Source organism: Hyla sarda, chromosome 1 (assembly GCF_029499605.1).
Source record: "Hyla sarda isolate aHylSar1 chromosome 1, aHylSar1.hap1, whole genome shotgun sequence".
In the NCBI taxonomy this organism is placed as follows: domain Eukaryota; kingdom Metazoa; phylum Chordata; class Amphibia; order Anura; family Hylidae; genus Hyla; species Hyla sarda.
The window spans coordinates 197720824-197746401 of NC_079189.1; the positions used below are offsets into that span (position 1 = coordinate 197720824).

Below are 25578 nucleotides of genomic sequence, written 5' to 3' on the forward strand. Positions count from 1 at the left end.
CCTTTTCTACATTTTTACCACCCACACACAGTAAATTGGTCTCTGTTTTAAAATTAATACTTTTTTTTTTATGGTACCCTATGAAATTTAATTAAAAAAAAGGTATCTCCATCCTTTTTTGGATCACAAAAGTCCAAAAAAAAACAAAAAAAACGCCTGCAATAACGCCCAAGTTGAAACCTACATGGCATTTTTCTTGGCATTTTTTCACTTCCATAGACTTCTATGGGACAAAAAACGCCACAGTTTCAGTGAAAAAAATGCCAAAGTCTCAACATGCTGCGATTTAAAAAAACTGCCAAGAAGGAAAAGGCCCCAAAAAAGTGTGTTAAAAAATGCCAAATTTAAAAATGGCCGCATTAAAAAAAACGCCATGAGGCAGATTTGGCGTTTTTCTTTGCGTTTAAAAAAAAATAAAAGTGGAAACTTAGCCTTAATTTAGCGGAATGTTAGTGTAGCATGTGGTATAGTGTATAGCTTAGGGAACCTGTGCTGTATATTGTACTGTCATGCTTTTTATGACTGCAAATTATTGTATGGCTTGTAATGACGACTGAATGATCAATATAACTCTTTCAATACATTTTCTGGCACACCGTTTAATTAATTAATTTATTTTTTGTTTGTTTGTTTTTTTGGTGTATTGCAACAGGAAAAGCCAAGCACATTTCCTGTCACTTTTAACGTTTTGTGGAAAACTGGGGCATTATGACATAAACAGAATTCCTAAATAATTTTTCACAGCAAAATGTTTAAAAAAAAAAAGAAAAATATTTTAACCTATTCACGTATGGTTTATTTTTCCTTGACGGCGAAATTTATAATTAATTGTTTGCTTGATGACTGTGGTCCCAGATGCCTTGAAATCACTGACAAGATCCTCCTGTTTAGTTCTGGGTTGATTCCTCACCATTCTCATGATCATGGGAATGCTACAAGGTGAGATCTTGCATGGAGCTCCTGACCGAGGGAGACTGACAGTTGTGTTTCTTCCATTTGCAAATTATCCCACCAACTGTTGTAAACTTCTCATCAAGCTCCATGGTGATGGTCTTGTAGTCAATTCCAGCCTTGTGTAGGTCTACAATCTTGACATTCTTGGACAGCTCTTTGGCCTTAGCCATGGTGGAGATTTGGGAATTTGATTTATCGCTTCTGTGGACAGGTGTCTTTTATACAGGTAACAAGCTGAGATTAGAAGCACTCCCTTTAAGACACCTGAGAGCCAGAACTTTTGCTGATTGATAGGGGATCAAATACTTATTGCAATGAGTTAAATTCAAATCAATTCACATACAATGCATTTTCTGGATTTTTTTTGTTGTTGTTGTTATTCTCTCTCTCTCTCTCTCTCTCTCTCTCTCTCTCTCTCTCTCTTTCTCTCTCTCTCTCTGTCTCTCTCTCTCTCTCTCTCTCTGTTTGACCCATTCCAAGTTGCTTGCTAGTTAGCGCAACTAAACGTATGCATAAGACCTAGCAATCTCCTTCACAGGGCAATGCGCTGCAGGAGATCGGGGCGGGACCCAGCTGTCAATCACAGCCGGGGTCCCGCCACAGCTGCTGAGACCGGGATGGCGCCGGTCTCGGGAGAATTAACCCCATATATGCCATGATTAGTCCTCTATTTGGAATCTATATGGTTGACAGGGGGAGGGGCTTCCCTTGTCCACCAACAGTTATCCCACTGGTTGCCATGGCAGCAGGAGGCCAGCTGATGGCCTTCTGTCTGCCTAGAACGGCAACCTCTGAGGTCCAGTCATAGGCTGGATAGCACAGGCTGTTAGTGTAGTACTGACTGTTAGGCTAGGTTCAGACTACGGAATTTCCGCCCGAATTTTCGCTTGGAAATTTCCGGCAGAAATTCTGCTTACTATAATGCATAGTGTAGTGAATGGTTTTCCGTTCACAAATTCAAACTTCGGAATTTGTGAAACGGAAAATCCGGATGAAAAATCCGCTAGAAAATTTCCGCCTGAAGAAAGGGGTTGCAGTTTCTTCAGGCGGAAATCCTAGCGGAACACATAGCAGTCTATGGGAGACTGCAGTGTCCGCGCGGTCCTAGCGCCGACTAATTCAGTCAGCGCAGGCTGAACTCGGAGTCTCCGGGCGGAAATTTTCTGCCCGGAGATTCCGTAGTCTGAACCTAGCCTTATACTGTGCTTCAGTACTGATGTACTGCAACATAGTATAACCTGTAAAAAGTGAAAAGTATAAAAGTAAAAGATTTTAAAATAAATGAATAAAGCATAAAAAAAATGCCCCTTTCCCAATAAAACCCTATATTTTCACCCAAAAAAATTAAAAACGCCCAAACTTATACATTATAGGTATTACCACATCCATAATGACTTGTACAATAAAATGATAGTGGTATTTATCCCGCACGGTAAATGCCATAAAAAAAAACACACAAAAAAAAAACCACAAAAAAAATTTAAAAAAAAGATCAAAAGGTAGCATGAATTGCAAAAATAGTTTCAATAAAAAGTACAGCTCATCCCACAAAAAATTGTAAAAGGATTTTGTTCAGAAAAGGTAAAAAAACAAAAAAAAAGCTATATAAATTGAGTATTGCCATAATTGAACCAACCCACAGAATTAACCCCTTAAAGGGGTACTCCGGTGGAAAACTTTTTTTTTTTTTGTAATGAACTGGCGCCAGAAAGTTAAACAGATTTGTAAATTACCTGTATTAAAAAATATTTTCTTTTTGGAACACAGTGCTCTCTGCTGACATCATGACCACAGTGCTCTCTGCTGACATATCTGTCCATTTTAGGAAGTGTCCAGAGCAGCATATGTTTTCTATGGGGATTTCTCCTACTCTGGACAGTTCTTAAAATGGACAGAGGTGTCATCAGAAAGCACTGTGGTCAGGATGTCAGCAGAGAGCTCTGTGTTCCAAAAAGAAAACCATTTCCTCTGTAGTATTCAGCAGCTAATAAGTACTGGAAGGATTAATATTTTTTAATAGAAGTAATTTACAAATCTGTTTAACTTTCTGGCACCAGTTGATTAAAAAAAAAAAATTCCACCGGAGTACCCATAACCCCTTAAGGACGCAGGGTTTTTCCTTTTTGCATTTTCATTTTTTCCTCATCACCTTCTAAAAATCATAACGCTTTCAAATTTGCACATAAAATTCCACTTAATGGCTTATTTTTTGCTCCACCAATTCTACTTTGCAGTGAAATTAGTCATTTTACCCAAAAATCCACGGCGAAACGGAAAAAAAATTCATTGTGCAACAAAATTGAAGAAAAAATTTCATTTTGAAACTTTTGGGGGCTTCCGTTTCTATGCAGTGCATTTTCGGTAAAAATAACACCTTATCTTTATTCTGTAGGTCCATACGATTAAAATTATACCCTACTTATATAGGTTGGATATTGTCGTACTTCTGAAAAACATTATTACTACATGTATGAAAATTTATATGTTAAAAATTCTTATCTTCTAACCCCTATAACTTTTTATTTTTCCACGTGCGGGCCGGTATGAGGACTCATTTTTTGCGCTGTATTCTGACGTTTTTATCTGTACCATTTTTGTATTGATCGGACTTTTTGATCGCTTTTTATTCATTTTTTTCATGATATAAAAAGTGACCAAAAATATGCTATTTTGGACTTTGGAATTTTTTTGCGCGTACGCCATTGACCGTGCGATTTATTTATTTTATGGGAAAAGGGGGGGTGATTCAAACTTTTATTAGGGAAGGGGTTAAATTACCTTTGTTAACTTTTTTTTTTCACTTTTTTTTGCAGTGTTATAGCTCCCATAGGGACCTATAACACTGCACACACTGATCTCTTATGCTGATCCCTGCAAAGCCATAGCTGTTTTTCTGTTTTTGCACTTTCATTTTTTCCTCTTTACCTTTTAAAAATTATAACACATTCAATTTTGCACCTAAAAATCCATATGATGGCTTATTTTTTGCAAGACCAATTCTACTTTGTAATGACATTAGTCATTTTACCCAAAATGTTACGGAGAAACGGGAAAAAATAAATCATTGTGCGACAAAATTTAAGAAAAAACACCATTTCGTAAATTTTGGGGGCTTCCGTTTCTACACAGTACATTTTTCGGTAAAAATGACACATTCTCTTTATTCTGTAGGTCCATACGATTAAAATGATACCCTACTTATATAGGTTGGATTTTGTCGTACTTTTGGAAAAAATCATAACTACATGCATGATAGTATTTTATTCCTTTTTTTATGGTATAAAAAGTGACGAAAAATACACTATTTTGGACTGTGGAATTTTTTTGGCGAGTACGTCATTTGGCGAGTATGTCATATTTTTATAGTTCGGACATTTACGCACACAGCAATACCACATATTTTTATTATGTTAATATATATTTTTTATATGGAATTTGGGAAAAGGGGGGTGATTTAAACTTTTAATAAGGAAGGGGTTAATGTGTGTGTTTTTAAACTTTTTTATAGACTTTTTGTTTTTACATTTTTAGTCCCCTTAGGGGACTATTAGGAGAAATCATTTGATTCCTCATACAAATCAATGTGGTTCCATAGAACCACATTGATCTGTGTGCCCTGCGCTCGATTCCAGTACCATGTCGCCGGCTCCCCTGCTTAATAACTTATGATTGCATCGAGACTCAGAAGTGAGACCCAGTGCGATCAATCTCTCAGCCCCTGTACTACAACCCCCATCATGGAACAGACTCTGTTCCATGATGGGGGTAGTAGTACAAACACTAATGTAGTCTCCCCAGCCACCCGCAGCCAGGGAACTACTACTCCCATCATGGAAACAAGTCTGTTCCATGATGGGAGTAGTAGTAATCCCTCGGCTCTGCAGGAGTTTGCTGATGTCACCTCTTCTGAGCATATTCAGAAGTAATAACGGATATTATAAACCAGGTTCAAACGGATGACATAAAGGCTCATCCGTTTGCCATAGACTTCAATGTTAAAAATAATGGCCGTTAATTTACCCGTTTCTTGTGACGGAAGAAAAATTAGTGCATGAGCCGTTTTTTCTTCCGTCACAAATAACGTCCGTTATTCATGAGGGGATCATAATGGATAATCAAAAAATCCCATAGAAATGAATGGGATTTTGTAACAGACGTTTAACCTCTTAAGGACGCAGGGTGTACCTGTACCCCCTGCGCCCGGGGTTTAAAACAGGGTCACGCCATAACCCTGCATCACAACGTGTCGGTCCCGTGCCGGGACCCTGGGCTAATAGCGCGCGGCACAGATCAAAGTTGATCGCAGCGTCCAAAACGAAAGTAAGAGCTTACCAGCAGCTCAGTCGGGCTGATCGGGACTATCGCGATGAAATTGCAATGTCCCGATCAGCTAGGACGCGAGCCGAGGTCCCCTCACCTGTCTCCATCGCATCCGATCGGCGTTTGATTGCTCCAAGCCTGAGCTACAGGCTTTAGCAATCGAGCCCCTAGAATGCTGATCCATGCAAAGCTATGGCTTTGCAGGGATCAGAGTAAAAGATCAGTGTGTGCAGTGTTATAGGTCCCTATGGGAGCTATAACACTATAAAAATATATTGTTAATTAAACCGCACGATCAATAGCGTACGCGCCCAAAAATTCCAATGACCAAAATAGCGTATTTTTGGTCACTTTTTATATCATAAAAAAATGAATAAAAAGCGATCAAAAAGTCTGATCAATGCAGAAATGGTACCGCTAAATACTTCAGAACACGGCGCAAAAAATGAGCCCTCATACCAGCATGTAAGCGGAAAAATAAAAAAGTTATAGGGGTCAGAAAATGACAATTTTAAACGTATACATTTTCCTGCATGTAGTTATGATTTTTTTCAGAAGTACGACAAAATCAAACCTATATAAGTAGGGTATCATTTTAACCGTATGGTGTGATTTTTACCGAAAAATACACTGCGTAGAAACGGAAGCCCCTAAAAGTTACAAAATGACATTTTTTTGTTCAATTTTGTCGCACAATGAATTTTTTTCCGTTTCGCCGTGGATTTTTGGGTAAAATGTCACTGCAAAGTAAAATTAGTGGCGCACAAAATAAGCCATCATATGGAATTTTATGTGAAAAATTTAAAGCGTTATGATTTTTAGAAGGTGATAAGAAAAAAATGAAAATGCAAAACCGGAAAAACGCTGAGTCCTTAAGGGGTTAACATACGTTATTAAGGCTTTTCTAATGGATGTTTATAACGGATCTTTTAACGGAACAACTTTATAGTGTGAAAGGGGCCTAAGAGGTAAAAGGAGAAAAAGCCCACCAAAATTTGTTAGGCAATTTCTCCTAAGTACGGAAATACCCCATATGTGACTCTAAACTGTTGCCTTGAAATACGACAGGGCTCTGACGTGAGAGAGCGCCATGCCCATTTGAGGCCAAAATTAGGGATTTGCATAGGACAGACCCAGATGCAAGAATGACACTTGCCTCCGATACCAAAATTACCCTACGGCAGTGTATCCCAAACAAGGTGCCTCCAGCTGTTGCAAAACTCCCAGCATGACTGGACAGTCAATGGCAGTCCGACAATATTGGGAGTTGTTGTTTTTCAACAGGTGGAGGCTCCGTTTTGGAAACAGTGCTGTGCCAGACATTTTTCATTTTTATTGGGGGGAAGGGGGTTAACTGTGTAGGGGTATGTGTATATGTAGTGTTTTACCCTTTATTTTGTGTAGGTGTAGTGTAGTGCACTGTGCTGGTGATGTCAGTAGACAGCTCTGTGTTCCAAAAAGAAAAGAATTTCCTCTGAATTTCCTCTGTAGTATTCAGCAGCTAATAAGTACTGGAAGGATTAAGATTTTTTAATAGAAGAAATTTACAAATCTGTTTAACTTTCCGGCACCAGTTGATTTAAAAAATAAAAATAAAAAAGGTTTTCCACCGGAGTACCCTTTTAAGGTCAATATTGCTTGGTCCTTAAGGGTTTAAACTGAATGCTTGCTGACTGATTTGCTTACAGATTAAAGGGGCTTGTCACGATGCCGGCTGGCAGGTAGTGGATCCTCTGTGCCAGAGAGGGATTGGCGTGGACCGTGCTAGTGGACCGGTTCTAAGCCACTACTGGTTTTCACCAGAGCCCGCCGCAAAGCGGGATGGTCTTGCTGCGGCGGTAGTGACCAGGTCGTATCCACTAGCAACGGCTCACCTCTCTGGCTGCTGAAGATAGGCGCGGTACAAGGGAGTAGGCAAAAGCAAGGTCGGACGTAGCAGAAGGTCGGGGCAGGCAGCAAGGATCGTAGTCAGGGGCAACGGCAGAAGGTCTGGAAACACAGGCAAGGAACACACAAGGAACGCTTTCACTGGCACTAAGGCAACAAGATCCGGCAAGGGAGTGCAGGGGAAGTGAGGTGATATAGGGAGGTGCACAGGTGAACACACTAATTGGAACCACTGCGCCAATCAGCGGCGCAGTGGCCCTTTAAATCGCAGAGACCCGGCGCGCGCGCGCCCTAGGGAGCGGGGCCGCGCGCGCCGGGACAGAACAGACGGAGAGCGGGTCAGGTAGGGGAGCCGGGGTGCGCATCGCGAGCGGGCGCTACCCGCATCGCGAATCGCATCCCGGCTGGCAGCGGAATCGCAGCGCCCCGGGTCAGAGGACGTGACCGGAGCGCTGCCGCGGGGAGAGTGAAGCGAGCGCTCCGGGGAGGAGCGGGGACCCGGAGCGCTCGGCGTAACAGTACCCCCCCCCTTGGGTCTCCCCCTCTTCTTAGAGCCTGAGAACCTGAGGAGCAGACTTTTGTCTAGGATGTTGTCCTCAGGTTCCCAGGATCTCTCTTCAGGACCACAACCCTCCCAGTCCACTAAAAAAAAATTTTTCCCTCTGACCTTTTTGGCAGCTAAAATTTCTTTGACCGAGAAGATGTCCGAGGAGCCGGAAACAGGAGTGGGAGGAACAGATTTGGGAGAAAAACGGTTGAGGATGAGTGGTTTGAGAAGAGAGACGTGAAAGGCATTAGGGATACGAAGAGAGGGAGGAAGAAGAAGTTTATAAGAGACAGGATTAATTTGACACAAAATTTTGAAAGGACCAAGATAGCGTGGTCCCAACTTGTAGCTAGGGACACGGAAGCGGACATATTTAGCGGAGAGCCATACCTTGTCTCCAGGGGAAAAAACGGGGGGAGCTCTTCTTTTCTTATCCGCGAACTTCTTCATGCGTGATGAAGCCTGTAAGAGAGAATTTTGGGTCTCTTTCCATATGATGGAAAGGTCACGAGAAATTTCATCCACAGCGGGCAGACCAGAGGGCAAGGGAGTAGGGAGGGGGGGAAGAGGGTGACGGCCGTACACCACGAAAAATGGGGATTTGGAGGAAGACTCAGAGACCCTGAAGTTATACGAGAATTCGGCCCATGGGAGGAGATCTGCCCAGTCATCCTGGCGGGAGGAAACAAAATGTCGCAAATAATCACCCAAGATCTGGTTAATCCTTTCTACTTGTCCATTGGACTGGGGATGATATGCAGAAGAAAAATTTAATTTAATCTTGAGTTGTTTACAGAGAGCCCTCCAGAATTTAGACACGAATTGGACGCCTCTATCCGAGACAATCTGCGTAGGCAACCCGTGAAGACGAAAAATGTGTACAAAAAATTGTTTAGCCAACTGAGGCGCAGAAGGAAGACCAGGAAGAGGGATGAAATGTGCCATTTTGGAGAATCGATCAACGACCACCCAAATAACAGTGTTGCCACGGGAAGGGGGTAAATCAGTAATAAAATCCATACCAATCAGAGACCAAGGCTGTTCGGGGACAGGCAGAGGATGAAGAAAACCAGCGGGCTTCTGGCGAGGAGTCTTATCCCGGGCACAGATAGTGCAGGCTCGCACAAAGTCTCCAGAGTCGGCCACCAATAGAAGCGGGAGATGAGTTGCACAGATTTCTTGATACCCGCATGACCTGCGAGATGGGAGGAGTGACCCCATTTGAGGATTCCGAGGCGTTGGCGAGGAGAAACAAAGGTCTTTCCTGGAGGAGTCTGCCTGATGGAGGCAGGAGAAGTGGAGATCAGGCAGTCAGGTGGAATGATGTGTTGCGGAGAGAGTTCAACTTCAGAGGCATCCGAGGAACGAGAGAGAGCATCGGCCCTAATGTTCTTATCGGCAGGACGAAAGTGAATCTCAAAATTAAATCGGGCAAAGAACAGAGACCACCGGGCCTGGCGAGGATTCAGCCGTTGGGCAGACTGGAGGTAGGAGAGGTTCTTGTGGTCGGTGTAGATAATAACAGGAGAACTTGATCCCTCCAGCAGATGCCTCCATTCCTCAAGTGCTAATTTAATGGCTAGAAGCTCTCGATCCCCGATGGAGTAGTTCCTCTCCGCTGGAGAGAAGGTCCTAGAGAAAAAACCACAAGTGACAGCATGCCCGGAAGAATTTTTTTGTAGAAGGACAGCTCCAGCTCCCACTGAGGAGGCATCAACCTCCAATAGGAAGGGTTTGGAAGGGTCAGGTCTGGAGAGGACGGGAGCCGAAGAAAAGGCAGACTTGAGTCGTTTAAAGGCGTCTTCTGCTTGAGGAGGCCAGGACTTGGGATCAGCATTTTTTTTGGTTAAAGCCACGATAGGAGCCACAATGGTAGAAAAATGTGGAATAAATTGCCTGTAATAATTGGCGAACCCCAAAAAGCGTTGGATAGCACGGAGTCCGGAGGGGCGTGGCCAATCTAAGACGGCAGAGAGTTTGTCTGGATCCATCTGTAGTCCCTGGCCAGAGACCAAATATCCTAGAAAAGGAAGAGATTGGCATTCAAACAGACATTTCTCAATTTTGGCATAGAGTTGGTTGTCACGAAGTCTCTGAAGAACCATACGGACATGCTGGCGGTGTTCTTCTAGATTGGCAGAAAAAATTAGGATATCGTCCAGATATACAACAACACAGGAGTATAACAGATCACGAAAAATTTCATTGACAAAGTCTTGGAAGACGGCAGGGGCGTTGCACAGTCCAAAGGGCATGACCAGATACTCAAAGTGTCCATCTCTGGTGTTAAATGCCGTTTTCCACTCGTCCCCCTCTCTGATGCGGATGAGGTTATAGGCGCCTCTTAAGTCCAATTTAGTGAAGATGTGGGCACCTTGGAGGCGATCAAAGAGTTCAGAGATGAGGGGTAAGGGGTAGCGGTTCTTAACCGTGATCTTATTAAGACCGCGGTAGTCAATGCAAGGACGTAGGGAGCCATCTTTTTTGGACACAAAGAAAAATCCGGCTCCGGCAGGAGAGGAGGATTTACGGATAAAGCCCTTTTTTAGATTCTCCTGGACGTATTCGGACATGGCAAGAGTCTCTGGGGCAGAGAGAGGATAAATTCTGCCCCGGGGTGGAGTAGTGCCCGGGAGGAGGTCGATAGGGCAATCATAAGGCCTGTGAGGAGGTAGAGTCTCAGCTTGTTTTTTGCAGAAAACATCCGCGAAGTCCATATAGGCCTTAGGGAGACCGGTTACTGGAGGAACCACAGAGTTACGGCAAGGGTTACTGGGAACCGGTTTTAGACAGTTCTTGGAACAAGAGGACCCCCAACTCTTGATCTCCCCAGTGGACCAATCCAGGGTAGGGGAATGAAGTTGAAGCCAGGGAAGTCCAAGGAGAATTTCCGAGGTGCAATTGGGGAGGACCAAAAGTTCAATCCTCTCATGATGAGATCCGATGCTCATAAGAAGGGGCTCCGTGCGGAAACGTATGGTACAGTCCAATCTTTCATTATTTACACAATTGATGTAGAGGGGTCTGGCGAGACTGGTCACCGGGATGTTGAACCTTTTGACGAGAGAGGCCAAAATAAAATTTCCTGCAGATCCAGAGTCCAAGAAGGCCACTGTAGAGAAGGAGAAGGCAGAGGCAGACATCCGCACAGGCACAGTAAGACGTGGAGAAGCAGAGTAGACATCAAGGACTGTCTCACCTTTGTGCGGAGTCAGCGTACGTCTTTCCAGGCGAGGAGGACGGATAGGACAATCTCTCAGGAAGTGTTCGGTACTAGCACAGTACAGGCAGAGGTTCTCCATACGGCGTCGTGTCCTCTCTTGAGGTGTCAGGCGAGACCGGTCGACCTGCATAGCCTCCACGGCGGGAGGCACAGGAACAGATTGCAGGGGACCAGAGGAGAGAGGAGCCGAGGAGAAGAAACGCCTCGTGCGAACAGAGTCCATATCTTGGCGGAGTTCCTGACGCCTTTCGGAAAAACGCATGTCAATGCGAGTGGCTAGGTGAATAAGTTCATGTAGATTAGCAGGAATTTCTCGTGCGGCCAGAACATCTTTAATGTTGCTGGATAGGCCTTTTTTGAAGGTCGCGCAGAGGGCCTCATTATTCCAGGACAATTCTGAAGCAAGAGTACGGAATTGTACGGCATACTCGCCAACGGAAGAATTACCCTGGACCAGGTTCAACAGGGCAGTCTCAGCAGAAGAGGCTCGGGCAGGTTCCTCAAAGACACTTCGGATTTCCGAGAAGAAGGAGTGTACAGAGGCAGTGACGGGGTCATTGCGGTCCCAGAGCGGTGTGGCCCATGACAGGGCTTTTCCGGACAGAAGGCTGACTACGAAAGCCACCTTAGACCTTTCAGTGGGAAACAGGTCCGACATCATCTCCAGATGCAGGGAACATTGGGAAAGAAAGCCACGGCAAAACTTAGAGTCCCCATCAAATTTATCCGGCAAGGATAAGCGTATCCCAGGAGCGGCCACTCGCTGCGGAGGAGGTGCAGGAGCTGGCGGAGGAGATGACTGCTGAAGCTGTGGTAGTAACTGTTGTAGCATAACGGTCAGTTGAGACAGCTGTTGGCCTTGTTGCGCTATCTGTTGTGACTGCTGGGCGACCACCGTGGTGAGGTCAGCGACAACTGGCAGAGGAACTTCAGCGGGATCCATGGCCGGATCTACTGTCACGATGCCGGCTGGCAGGTAGTGGATCCTCTGTGCCAGAGAGGGATTGGCGTGGACCGTGCTAGTGGACCGGTTCTAAGCCACTACTGGTTTTCACCAGAGCCCGCCGCAAAGCGGGATGGTCTTGCTGCGGCGGTAGTGACCAGGTCGTATCCACTAGCAACGGCTCACCTCTCTGGCTGCTGAAGATAGGCGCGGTACAAGGGAGTAGGCAAAAGCAAGGTCGGACGTAGCAGAAGGTCGGGGCAGGCAGCAAGGATCGTAGTCAGGGGCAACGGCAGAAGGTCTGGAAACACAGGCAAGGAACACACAAGGAACGCTTTCACTGGCACTAAGGCAACAAGATCCGGCAAGGGAGTGCAGGGGAAGTGAGGTGATATAGGGAGGTGCACAGGTGAACACACTAATTGGAACCACTGCGCCAATCAGCGGCGCAGTGGCCCTTTAAATCGCAGAGACCCGGCGCGCGCGCGCCCTAGGGAGCGGGGCCGCGCGCGCCGGGACAGAACAGACGGAGAGCGGGTCAGGTAGGGGAGCCGGGGTGCGCATCGCGAGCGGGCGCTACCCGCATCGCGAATCGCATCCCGGCTGGCAGCGGAATCGCAGCGCCCCGGGTCAGAGGACGTGACCGGAGCGCTGCCGCGGGGAGAGTGAAGCGAGCGCTCCGGGGAGGAGCGGGGACCCGGAGCGCTCGGCGTAACAGGGCTGCACGATATATTGCAATCGCTATCGAATTGCAATAATTGCAGATTGCGATACAGCGATTGGGCCTTCGCAAATTTTAGCGATTATCTAACTGGGAGAAGAAACAGCGGGCCGTGCGCGCAGGCCGTGGGCAGGTCTCTGAAGCGAGCTTAGAAGCTGAGCTAGCTTCATACTGGCTAATGCCAGACATCAATGGTTTGTGTAATGTCCAGCATTAACCCTTTAGATGCCAGTGGAGCTGATCAGGACACCCGCAGTAAAACCCATGGGGTCCTGATCACTGTTTTCCAAACAGTGTGCTTCCAGCTGTTGCAAAATTATAACTCCTAGCATGGGCGGACAGCCTTTGGCTGTTCGTGCATGCTGGGAGTTGTAGCTATGCAACAACTGGAGATACACTGTTTGGAAAACACTGCCCTATGGGGGTTAATAAAATTGTTAAAAGTTAAAAGTTAAAAGTGGTAATAAATGTTAATAAGCCCCTCCCCTAATAATATTTTAAATCACCCCCTTTTTTTCCTCTATTTTTAAATAGAATAATGGAAGAAAAAAAACACATAAAGATATGCAGTATCACGGTGTGTGTAAATGTCTGAACTATTAAAGTATAACATTAATGAAACAACACGGTCAATGGCTTAACCCCTTGGGGACAGAGCTCATTTTGACCCTAAGGACCAGAGCATTTTTTGCACATCTGACCACTGTCACTTTAAGCCTTAACTCCTTAACGACGAAGGACATATATTTACGTCCTCTGCCGGCTCCTGCGATATGCCGCGGGGTCACGCGGTGACCCCGCGTCATATCGGGTTGGTCCCGGCTGCCATCAACGGCCAGGACCCGCAGCTAATACAGGACATCACCGATCACGGTGATGCCCTGTATTAACCCTTCAGACGCGGCAATCAAAGCTGACCGCCGCGTCTGAAGCGAAAGTGAAACTATCCCGGCTGCTCAGTCGGGCTGTTCGGGACCACTGCGGTGAAATCGCTGTGTCACGAACAGCTTACAGGACACCGGGAGGGCCCTTACCTGCCTCCTCGGTGTCCGATCGGCGAATGACTGCTTCGTGCCTGAGATCCAGGCAGGAGCAGTCAAGCACCGATAACACTGATCACAGGCGTGTTAATACACGCCAGTGATCAGCATGAGAGATCAGTGTGTGCAGTGTTATTGGTCCCTATGGGACCTATAACACTGCAAAAAAAAAGTTAAAAAAAAGTGTTAATAAAGGTCATTTAACCCCTTCCCTAATAAAAGTTTGAATCACCCCCCTTTTCCCATTTAAAAAATAAAACAGTGTAAATAAAAATAAAAATAAACATATGTGGTATAGCCGCGTGCGTAAATGTCCAAACTATAAAAATATATCATTAATTAAACCGCACCGTAAATGGCGTACACGTAAAACAAATTCCAAAGTCCAAGAAAGCGTATTTTTGGTCACTTTTTATACCATTAAAAAATGAATAAAAAGTGATCAAAAAGTCCGATCAAAACAAAAATGGTGCAAAAAATGAGAAAAAAAATGAGAAAAAGCCCCCCCAAAACTTGTAATCCAATTTCTCTTGGAAATATCTCATATGTGGATATAAAGTGGATATAAAGTGCTTTGTGGGCGCACTAGTGGGCTCAGAAGAGAAGGAGCGTCAATGGGATTTTGGAGAGCAAATTTTGCTGAAATGGTTTTTGCGAGGCATGTCACATTTAGGAAGCCCCCATGGTGGCAGAACAGCAAAAAAACACCCCACATGGCATACTATTAGGGAAACTACACCTCTCAAGGAATGTAGCAAGGGGTCCAGTGAGCATTTACACCCCACTGGCATTTGACAAATATTTGTAACATTGGGCTGTGCAAATGAAAAATAGCATTTTTCATTTTCACGGACCACTGTTCCAAAAAAAAAGAAAAAGCCCCCAAAATTTGTTGCGTCATTTCTCCCGAGTACGGAGATACCCCATGTGTGGCCCTAAACTGTTGCCTTAAAATACGACAGGGCTCCAAAGTGAGAGAGCACCGTGCTCATTTGAGGCCTAAATTAGGGATTTTCATAGGGTTGTACCCAGATGCAAGCGTTACACCTGCCTCCTCCACTTAAAAATACTGTACGTCAGTTTTCCCCAGGGTGCCTCCAGCTGTTGCAAAACTCCCAACATGCCTGGACAGTCAATGGCTGTCCAGCAATACTGGGAGTTGGAAAAACTGACGTACAAGACGTTTAAAATTTTTATTGGGGGGGGGGGGCGGCGACAGTGTAAGGGTGTAGCGTATATGTAGTGTTTTACTCTTTATTTAGGGTTAGTGTAGTGTAGTGTAGTGTTTTTAGGGTACATTCACATGGGCGGGGGGGGGGGGGACTTGTTGTAAACCCGCGCCCGTGTGAATGTACCCTGTACAAAACTCACGTGGGGTGCAAAACTACAACTCCCAGCATGCACTGACAGACCATGCATGCTGGGAGTTGTAGTTATGCAACAGCTGGAGGCGCACTGGTTGGGAATGGGAAACACAGAGTTAGGTAACAGACTACCGCAGTGTTTCTCCACCACTGTGTTTCCTAACTCAGTGTTTCCCAACCCATGTGCCTCCAGCTGTTGCAAAACTACAACTCCCAGCATGCATGGTCTGTCAGTGCATGCTGGGAGTTATAGTTTTGCAACAGCAGGAGGCACACAGATTGGGAAACACAGACAACAGACAATGTTTCCCAACCAGTGTGCCTCCAGTTGTTGCAATATTACAACTCCCAGCATGCCCAGATAGCCGAAGGGCATGTTGGGAATTGTAGTTATGCAACAAGTGGGGGAGAACAATTTGGAGACCACTGTGTAGTGGTCTCCAAACGGTAGCCCTCCAGATGTTGCAAAACTTCAACTCCAAGCATGCCCAGCCTGTCCACCCGGGCATGCTGGGAGTTGTAGTTAGGCAACATCTGAAGGGCCAGATGTTGCAGAACTACAACTCCCAGCATGCCTGGGCATGCTGAGAGTTGTAGCTTTGCAACATCTGTAAGGACAGTGGTCTCCAAACTGTGGCCCTCCAGATGTTGCAAAACTACAACTCCCAGCATGCTCAGACAGTCAAAGGCTTTACGGCAATCTTCACAGCTGCATCTGACACAGCCGCCGCTGCCTCCACTTGCCTGCCGTCTCCTGTCAGCCGCCGGCACTGGTCCCTGATCCCCGTGCCGTGATCAGAGTAACTGCCGCCAGTCCCCGCTGCATCCATGCCCGCCATCATCTTTCCCCTGTTCTGCCCCGACATCCAGTCCTGACTGGCCAATCGCAGGGGATGGAGGTGGCACCCCTGCCACCTCACTCCAATCCTTCAGGATGGTCGGAGCTGTCTCTGACAGCTCTGATCATCCCTATTTTCAGGGCTATCTGCCCGGAATCGCCGCAAATGGATGATCTGATTTTATCGGCGATTTGCGGCAATCGACGACATGAGGGGTCTTAGGACCCCCCAGGCATTTGCACGGCATGCCTGCTGAATGATTTCAGCAGGCATCCCGATCCGATCCCGTCCGGCTAGCGGTGGGGATCGAAATTCCCACAGGCGTGCGGGTACGCCCTTGGTCCTTAAGTACCAGGGCGCAAGGGTGTACCCATACACCCGTGGTCCCCAACAGGTTAAGCTAAAAAAAATTGGTCACTTCATATACCAAAACAAAAAAAAAGTGATGAAAAAGTCCCATCAAAACAAAAATGGTACTGCTAAAAACTACAGATCATGGCACAAAAAATCAGCCCTCATACATCCCCATATATGAAAAAATAAGTTATCGGGGTCAGAAGAGGACAATTTTAATCCTCAAAAGATCTAATATATATAGGTAGTAAATTAAAACAGAATAAAGATAATGAGTCAAATTTAAGGAAAAGTGCACTGCGTATAATCAAAATCCCCACCCCCTCCCCTCCCGAAAAGTTGCTAAGTTGCTTTTTTTTTTTTTTCCCTCCATTTTTCCCCGAAAATATTTTTTGTTTGTTTCACTGTGGATTTGGTGGTAAAATTAGTGATGTCATTACAAAGTACAATTGGTGACATACAAAACAAGCCTCATATGGGTCTGTAGGTGGAAAATTTTAAGTGTTATGGCTATTAGAAGGCAAAAACAAAATCCCCCACTTCCCGCTCCGTAAGGAAAGTCACTTACTCCCAGTGTTTCCTCCAACGTGGCTGCGCTGCACCATAGAGCAGTGTAACAACGCCGGAGAGTGTGCAGACTAATGCGGAGGAGGCATTAAAGGACATCTGCAGCAAAAGACAACTTATCCCCTATCCACAGAATAAGGGATAAGTGTCTGATCGCGGGTATCCAACTGCTGGGACTCCCTGCGATCTACTGCATTGGGCCACGGCTCTGCCGCGGCTCTCCCATGCAGGAGGCGTGTCGGCCGCAGTGTTCGTGCCTCCCCACCTCTCCCATAGAGGTCGACGCTACATTCATTAGCGGCAATGCGAGGCCCCGTTTGGGAGATCGTGGGGGGTCCCAGTGGTCGGACCCCCGTGACACTTATCACTGATCCTGTGGATAGGGTATAAGTTGTCTTTTGTTGCAGATGTCCTTTAAAGGAAAACTGTCAGCTTGCTCCCCCCGCAATAACCAGCAGTACTGGCTGGTAGTGCGAGGGACACTGATCAGTTTAATGCCTACCATGCCCGGATCCGCCCCGCCGTTTGGCCGAAATCTTTGATTTACTGTATATGCTAATTAGGTGCTAACTAACACAGGCGGTATAACTGGCACTCTGACGTCAGTGCCGCTCATCTGCAGCGCCGCCCAGCTCATCAATATTCTTCTCCTTCCTCTTCTCCCCGCTCTGTAATGAAGAGGGAGATGCAAAGGGATGGGAGGAATACTGATGAGCTGGGCGGCGCTGCAGACGAGCGGCGCTGACGTCAGAGTGCCAGTAACCCCACCTGTGCCAGTTAGCACCTAATTAGCATATACAGAAAATCGAAGATTTCAGCAGAACAGCGTGGCGGATCCGGGCATTATAGGCATCAAACTGATCAGTGTCCCTCTCACTACCAGCCAGTACTGCTGGTTAGTGCAGGGGGAGCAAGCTGACAGTTTTCCTTTAAGCTAATTTCTCCCCATTTCATATCCAATCCCCTCCATTTTAAGTTCAGTCAATGAACATGAACATAGGGTTGGGGGTTGGCTATTTGAAATTAGGGACTGGACATAAAATAGGATGTATTTCACCATTTGTTTATTATATCGCAACTGCATATTGAAATTGCAATATTTACCTCCATAATCATAATCGCACATTTTCCCCAAATCCTGCAGCCCTACAGTCTAATCTACCAACATCATGTTATAAAGCATAAGGAGATGAGCAAATTGATATGTATCTTGTGGGAAAAGATTCACTATAACTTTTTTTTTTGAACATGTGCTGCACTCTTCCCCACCCCCTCAGCCCAAACCTATATAGGTGGTAATTAGCCACACTAGGGCCATTTCACTCCTAGCAGCCTCCCAGTCTGACTGGGAGAGCAAGGTAAGTGAGCCATTACACCTTGTTCACACTGGTGTGGTGCGGGGCGGCGTCCGTTGCTTCCGTGGCGCTGTGTCTGCGGGCGGGTGCGGCCCATAGACTGGTTTGAGAAGCATTGGGGCCGCTCTGCCAGTGGGTCACTCCCCCCCCCGTGGGCATCTGTGTCGCGGCGGTGGTGGTCGCCGCCCGGTGCTACGCCATTTTATGCTAGGGACGTTAGGGACCCACTCTGAATAGGTGGCCTTGACGTGGCGAGTGGGCTTGTACTTTTTGATCAAAAATGTATACTAACAACCTGTTAGTTTTTGATATTGTGCTGAGAAGCAATCAGATCATTATACAAGATTGTAGATGTGCGCTGTCTGTATTCTACTCAAATTCATATTGTGATTTCTATCCTTTCCTTTTTTTAATTTTTGTATTTTTTTTTTTGAACATGTGCTGCACTCTTCCCCACCCCCTCAACCCAAACCTATATAGGTGGTAATTAGCCACACTAGGGCCATTTCACTCCTAGCAGCCTCCCAGTCTGACTGGGAGAGCAAGGTGGGCGGCGTCCGTTGCTGCCGTGGCGCTGTGTCTGCGGGCGGGTGCGGCCCATAGACTGGTTTGAGAGGCATTGGGGCCGCTCTGCCAGTGGGTCGCTCCCCCCCCCGTGGGCATCTGTGTCGCGGCGGTGGTGGTCGCCGCCCGGTGCTACGCCATTTTATGCTAGGGACGTTAGGGACCCACTCTGAATTGACGTGGCGAGTGGGCTTGTACTTTTTGATCAAAAATGTATACTAACAACCTGTTAGTTTTTGATATTGTGCTGAGAAGCAATCAGATCATTATACAAGATTGTAGATGTGAGCTATGTCTGTATTCTACTCAAATTCATATAACTTTTTTTAACTTTTTGATTAAAATCTCTGATCTTTCCATGCTTAGGAGTCCAGTGGGTGTGTCTATTATTGAATGACAATGCCCACTGGACTTGAAAAGGGATTTCAATCAACGAGTTAGAAGAAATCTTTTCCCACAAAGATTGTCTATCTATGGTATCTTTCTATATTCATCTCCTCAGCTCTATAACATGATGCCATCTTAGACAGTACAGTCCCACTCCTGACCAGGTGCTAACCAGAGATGCATCTCTAGAAAATATTCCTATATATTTTGAAGTTGTACCAAATTTCTGGTAAAACTGTTGTAAATGTTATGGTATTTTTAGGTGGTGTAAAGACATGTAGACCCTTTGTGTCTCACTCGACAAGAGGGCATAGCTTAGCTTGAAAGCGGCTTGACTTATTGGGATAGGAAGTGTTGCATAAACCCAACATAGTGCACCAAATATCTTCCAAATATTTGTGGCACCATTTAAACATAAAGTAAGCTGACACTTGGTCTTAACTTAGACTAGACAGTCTAAAGACGCACCATATTTATCAAACAGGCTCAGACTCTGTGATAAATCTGGAGAATCCCTTTTACTGTTGTCTAAATTTACACTAAGAATTACACAGTATTAATAAATTTGCCACAATTTCTAAAATGTACTTACACTGTACCAAATAGATTGTGCAAATTGGGATTAGACAGTCAAAGATGCTACAGATTTTTCAGAGGTACTCAGGCTGTTTGATAAATGTTTGATTGACTGTCTAGTCCAAACTTACAATGTAAGTGTAACCAAATGTTACACCACAACTTTGGCGCAATGTTTGGCTGCGATCTGCCCTGCTGCCTCTTTTTACTTCTTCTGGGTAAGGTTATCTCCCTGCTCTCCTAATTCTGCACGCACTGTGGTCAGTCCTTGCTGATCGGGACCACCATGGAGAAATCGCTGTGTCTCGGTCAGCTGAGAGGACAGTGGGAGGGCCCTTATCAGCCTCCTCCTCATCTGATCGGCTCTCCTATGCTCCCGCCAGCCATGGAGCTCTATGGAGCAGCATTGAACAGTATAGGCAATCAAACATATAACAAAAGCAAATGCTGAATATCAACTTAAATCCTGCACTCCTGCTCAGACCGCAACTCAAAACTCCAAACACGAGGCAGGAAGAAGCGCATTTGCGCGAAACAGCAGGCAGTCACATTTGAGCGCCCCATGAAGCTCTGACAGCCCTGTCCTACAGTTCCTCCGTGTTTGGAGTTGCAGTCTCAGCGGTGAATGCAGGATTCAAGCTGGAATTCAGGATCTGCTTTCGTTATATGTATGACCTTAGTTATTCCTAGCACCTCTGGACTACTCTGTATGTGGATTTACCCTAAGACCTGCTGAGTAGTGTTGAGCGGCATAGGCTATATTCGAATTCGCAATATTTCACGAATATATGGACGAATATTTGTCATATATTCGCTAAATTTGCACATTCGTAATATTCGCGTTCAATTTTCGCATATGCGAAAATTTGCATATGCAAAAACTAGTATAAAGGAAAATTTGCATATGCAGAATTAGCATATGCAAATTTTTAATATATGTGAAAATTCGTACGCCAGTCTCACACAGTAGTATTAGAGCCTTCTTTACACCACACAAGCTGGAAGCAGAGAGGGGTGATCACTGTGATGTGTACTGTGAAAAAAAAAAAAAAAAACGAATATTCGTAATTACGAAGATATAGAGCTATATTCGCGAATATGCGATATTCACAAATAAAATTCGCGAGCAACACTACTGCTGAGCGAGTCCATAGTGCCTATGTATACTGACTGTCCAGCTATCAAGTGGTGCCGCTCCTGAGTTGCTATTTTTGATATATGCAATCAGTAGATTGCATATAACAGTCCCTTACGGGGACTAAAAAAAATTTCAACATTTTTAAAAATATCTTTTTACTAAATGTGAGTCAACCCCCACCCTAATAAAAGTTTGAATCACCCCCTTTTTCCCATAAAAAAAATATGAAAACAAAAAAAAATTTTACATATGTGATATTGCCGTTTGTGAACATGTCCAAACTCTAAAAATATTATGTAAATTAAACTGCACGGTCAATGGCATATGCGTAAGAAAGTCCCAAAGTCCAGAATTGCATATTTTTGGTCACTTCATATACCATTCAAAAAAAAAATTATAAAAAGCGATCAAAAAGTCCCATCAAAACAAAAATGGTACTAATAAATACAACAGATCATGAAACCAAAAAGTGTACAAACAGAAGCCCCCAAAATTACGTTTTGTTCTTTTTCAATTCCCCCCCCCCCCCCCCCAAAATATAAATTTTTTTTTGTTTCGTCGTAGATTTTGTGGTGAAATGATTGATGTTTTTACAAAATAAAATTGGTGGCGCAAAAAACAAGCCCTCATATGGGTCTGTAGGTGGAAAATTGAAAGTGTTGCGATTTTTAGAAAGGGAGGAGGAAAAAACAAAAGAGCAAAAATGAAAAATCCCTGAGTCCTTAAAGGGGTAGTCCAGTGGTGAAAAACGTATCCCCTATCCTAAGGATAAGGGATAAGTTTGAGATCGCGGGGAGTCCGACCGTTGGGGCCCCCTGCGATCTCTCTGTACGGGGGCCAGGCTCTCCAGCCAGATAGTGGGTGTCGACCTCCGCACGAAGCGGCGGCCGACACGCCCCCTCAATACATCTCTATAGCAGAGCCGGAGATTGCCGAAGGCAGCGCTTCGGCTCTGCCATAGAGTTGTATTGAGGGGGCGTGTCGGCCGCCGCTTCGTGCGGAGGTCGACACGCCCCCTTCCCGCGGGCTTTCGGGGCTCCGTACAGGAGATCGCGGGGGGCCCCAGCGGTCGGACCCCCCGCGATCTCAAACTTATCCCCTATCCTTAGGATAGGGGATAAGTTGTTCACCACTGGGTCACCACTGGACTACTCCTTTAAGGGGGTAAAACAGAGACAGCGGGGTGAAAAGAAGACCTGGTGCTGGACTCAGAAGTAGAAGAAGTGAATATAGTATTTTTTGTTATTTTATAGCCACAGCAGACTGTCATTTATTTTTTAAATTTACCTCGGACACCCTTTTCAATGTGTCCTACCTCAGACAGTGATAGGTTGAATGGGCCGTCACTTAGAGAAGAGTCAGTTTAAGAAGTAGCGGTCAGAGCATTTAGTGGGGAATTGGAGGACTTTACATGGACTTCTGACGGAGCGAGGTGAATACAGTGGTCCCTCAAGTTACAATATTAATTGGTTCCAGGATGACCATTGTATGTTGAAACCATTGTATGTTGAGACCAGAACTCTATGGAAACCTGGCATTTGGTTCTGAAGCCATCAAAATGTCATCCAAAAATAGGAAAAAGTGAGGATTAAAGAAAAATAAGTAGATACCTAATATAGATAAAGCAAATCCTTACATATAAAAGTAAGAAAGATCTGCTGGGAGCTGTAAATCACCGTCTGTCAGTGTTTTCCAACCAGGGTGCCTCCAGCTGTTGCAAAACAACTCCCAGCATGCCTGGACAGTCACTGGCTGTCCGGGCATGCTGGAAGTTGTAGTTTTGCAACAGCTGGAGGCCCCCTGGTTGGGAAACAATGGTTTATGTAGAGGACAGGAGCTTCTTCAGGGTCCTATACAGTACACACAGTGGGGGAGATTTATCAAAACCTGTGCAGAGGAAAAGTTGCCGAGTTGCCCATAGCAACCAATCAGATCGCTTCTTTCATTTTGCAGAGGCCTTTTCAAAAATGAAAGAAGAAATGTGATTGGTTGCTATGGGCAACTGGTCAGCTTTTTCTCTGCACTGGTTTTGATAAATCTCCCACAGTGTCCCAAATGGAGCCGCCCTTACTTGGTGTCCAAAGGAGCAGCTAACCCTGGCGCAGGTAAGGAGTAGTACAGAACTTGTAGTTCCTCCCTGTACTGTAGGGGGCGCTACCAGACACCAGTCAGTGCATGCACTTCAGTAAGGTGATTTACCAGTAAAATGCCCATTCTGATTGGTCTGTTCTTCCAGTTGTGACACGTTTCACAGATCTGGACTGTCTGTCGATTGTATGTTGAGTCTGGTTTCAAGAAAAGACCATTGTATGTTGAAACTATTGTATGCTGAGGCCATTGTAAGTTGAGGGATCACTGTGTATGTTTTTTATTATTGCCATGTCTGCACCAGCACAATAAGAGATCACTTTTAGTACCCAGAATACCCCTTTAACCATGCAGCCTATTCCTAAAGAATTTGTTCGGACTTTCATAAAGAACGCCCTGCTATAGGTTACATTATTTTGGAATGTTATTAGTTGATTTGTAATTACAAATAAGAATTATTGCTTGAATCTTTTAGTTTAGGTAAATGAAGGCCCAAATGTCTTCTCCACTGTGTCTTCTCTTCCATCCTCCCCTCCCCAGGACTTGTTTGTGTCAATGGGAAATAATACCTAAATAAATATATCCCTGTTACCAGCCATGAACCCGAAGTGTCAGGATTTTCCAGGAAAGTTGATACTTGGAATGAACACATGCCCCAGCATTTTATTAGGAAGAGGGTGAAGGCTGAACATGCCCAGAGGGCGGATGGAAAGAAATGCCCCCTGTGCCCATGGTGGGACAGGCTATGTGTGGGACAATGCTGCACACTACAAAGGGATAAAGACATAAAGCATATGGCAGCCCCCCCCTGTGTCACACTCAATGTCACTTAAACCCTCTCAGGGTGACGTATGAATCCCATTCAGGAAAAGAAGAATTTCCCATCTGCATTGCCTTCATTTCTGGGGGTAGAGGCCGGGGCTGCAGCTCTCCTCAGCCGGTGCCACTCAGACTGACAGCTAGGCGCCTGGCACACAAGCAGCAGCCATGCACAGCGGGTACACAGAGGGCACGGAGAGCCTGAAGGAGCTGTCACAGGCAGAGCTGGAAGCAGGGTACGTGGACATACCGATCACCCCTGAAAGAAGAGCAGCCAGCACGGCAGGACTCACCGTCACCCTGAGCGCAGTGGGTAGAGCGCAGGGCATGCAGCCGGAGGAAGGGCACGACTGCCACAAGTTCCGCTGGAGTCCGGAGCAGCGCCCTACAGCTGGCGAGCTACCAACTCCAGGGGGCAGATGCGAGGGCACCGCGTCCTACCCCTCCTCCACCTCCCTTGCCAGCCATTCTCCGTCCCCAGTCATCATGCCCCAGCAGGGCTGTGCCAATGATGAGGCGCACTACATCACCACCCACGAAATCCAGCTCTGTGAAGCTGATCAGGACCCGGACTACCCTGACTTTGGGTTGGCCCCATCGACTTGGAGTGAGCCGGTGGACAGCGCCCCCTGCAGCTTCTTGGAATACGCCTCCTTTGACAGCCAAGGGGGCACCCCGACAGATGAAGAAGACTGCAGCTACTACTTGAGCACGGCCAGTGACCCCAACCCCACAGACAGCCTCGGGAGCACGGAGCTGGTCAGCACCTACTCAGGAGACACATCCCCGAGCTGCAGCAGCAGGAGCAGTACCAGGAACAGGCAGGACGAGTCCAAACCAGGGACCGCCAAGGGACAGATCCTCCTATCAATCAAAACCGCATCCAAGGCTATAAATGAGCCTAGCAACATCCAGAGCAACCAAAACAGCGCCCCTGCTGATGCCAGGCATGATCTAGACATGAGCAAGGCACTGCAGCAGCATCACTGCCACCCATACTCCCAGGCAGCCGATGCCCACAGGCTGGTGGCCATACCGGCAAGACTACAGGCTCGCAGCGGGGTCCATGCCGACATCTCCAGCGGCGCTTCCAGCGCAGTCAGCGAGCTAGACGATGCCGACAAAGAGGTGCGCAACCTGACCTCCAGGGCTTTCCGCAGCCTGGCGTACCCCTACTTCGAGGCCATCAACTTCAGCTCCAGCGAGTCCACCACGTCTCTGTCTGACCAGAACATAGGGATAAACAGCTGGTCCACCTACCTGGACTGGAAAGGAGGGTCTTTCCTGTCGCAGAAAGCAGAGAAGACCCTACACCAGCACTCATCCACCACTTCCAACTTTGGGCTCAAGGCACTAGGCAAAGATGCGAGCAAGGAGAAGCAGCAGGTGTATGTGCAGGCAAACAAGTCCCAGACTAAGGCTATCGAGCTGGTGGTCAGCGAAGTGGCAGAGAAGGAGGCGAGCTCAGCCGGCCCCTCAAAGCGCATCCAGTCCGGATCCCGGGTGGTCACATTGACAGAAACCCTAAATTTCAGCAGCAGCAGCAGCAATGTGAGAGCTAGTGCTGCCGGGAATGAGCGAGCTAGCAAGCAAGCCAGCACTGACCATGCTCCAGATGGAGTTACAGAGACCCTGCCAAGAGACCGTGCTCCTCCGAGCATTGAGGTGATCAAGCAGAGCAGCAGCACCCTAGTAGAAGCCATGGAGGGCCCCCACAAATCCAAATATGCCTCCAGTCTGCTGAAAAACATCATCTCCAAAAAGATGCAGCTGGAGCAAGAGTTCAAGATGGAAAGAGGGGAGCTCAGTGACACCTCTCACAAGGCTGTCTCCAAGGAGAGTGACGGGGTCAAGGACAAGGGGCTGCAGAGGCAGAACTCCAAGTTCTCCGA

General features: G+C 46.2%; 1 protein-coding gene across 1 annotated transcript in view; it reads right to left on the reverse strand.

Moving 5' to 3' along the window:
* The window catches only part of DAPP1 (dual adaptor of phosphotyrosine and 3-phosphoinositides 1), a 268154-nt gene extending 242790 nt beyond the window's left edge, over nucleotides 1–25364 (reverse strand). Inside the window, exon 1 of the mRNA XM_056566904.1 lies at nucleotides 24947–25364. Coding sequence (XP_056422879.1) covers nucleotides 24947–25347 — 401 coding nt within the window. The 5' untranslated portion in view covers nucleotides 25348–25364. The remainder of the gene's footprint in view (nucleotides 1–24946) is intronic.
* Nucleotides 25365–25578: the final 214 nt, after the last annotated feature.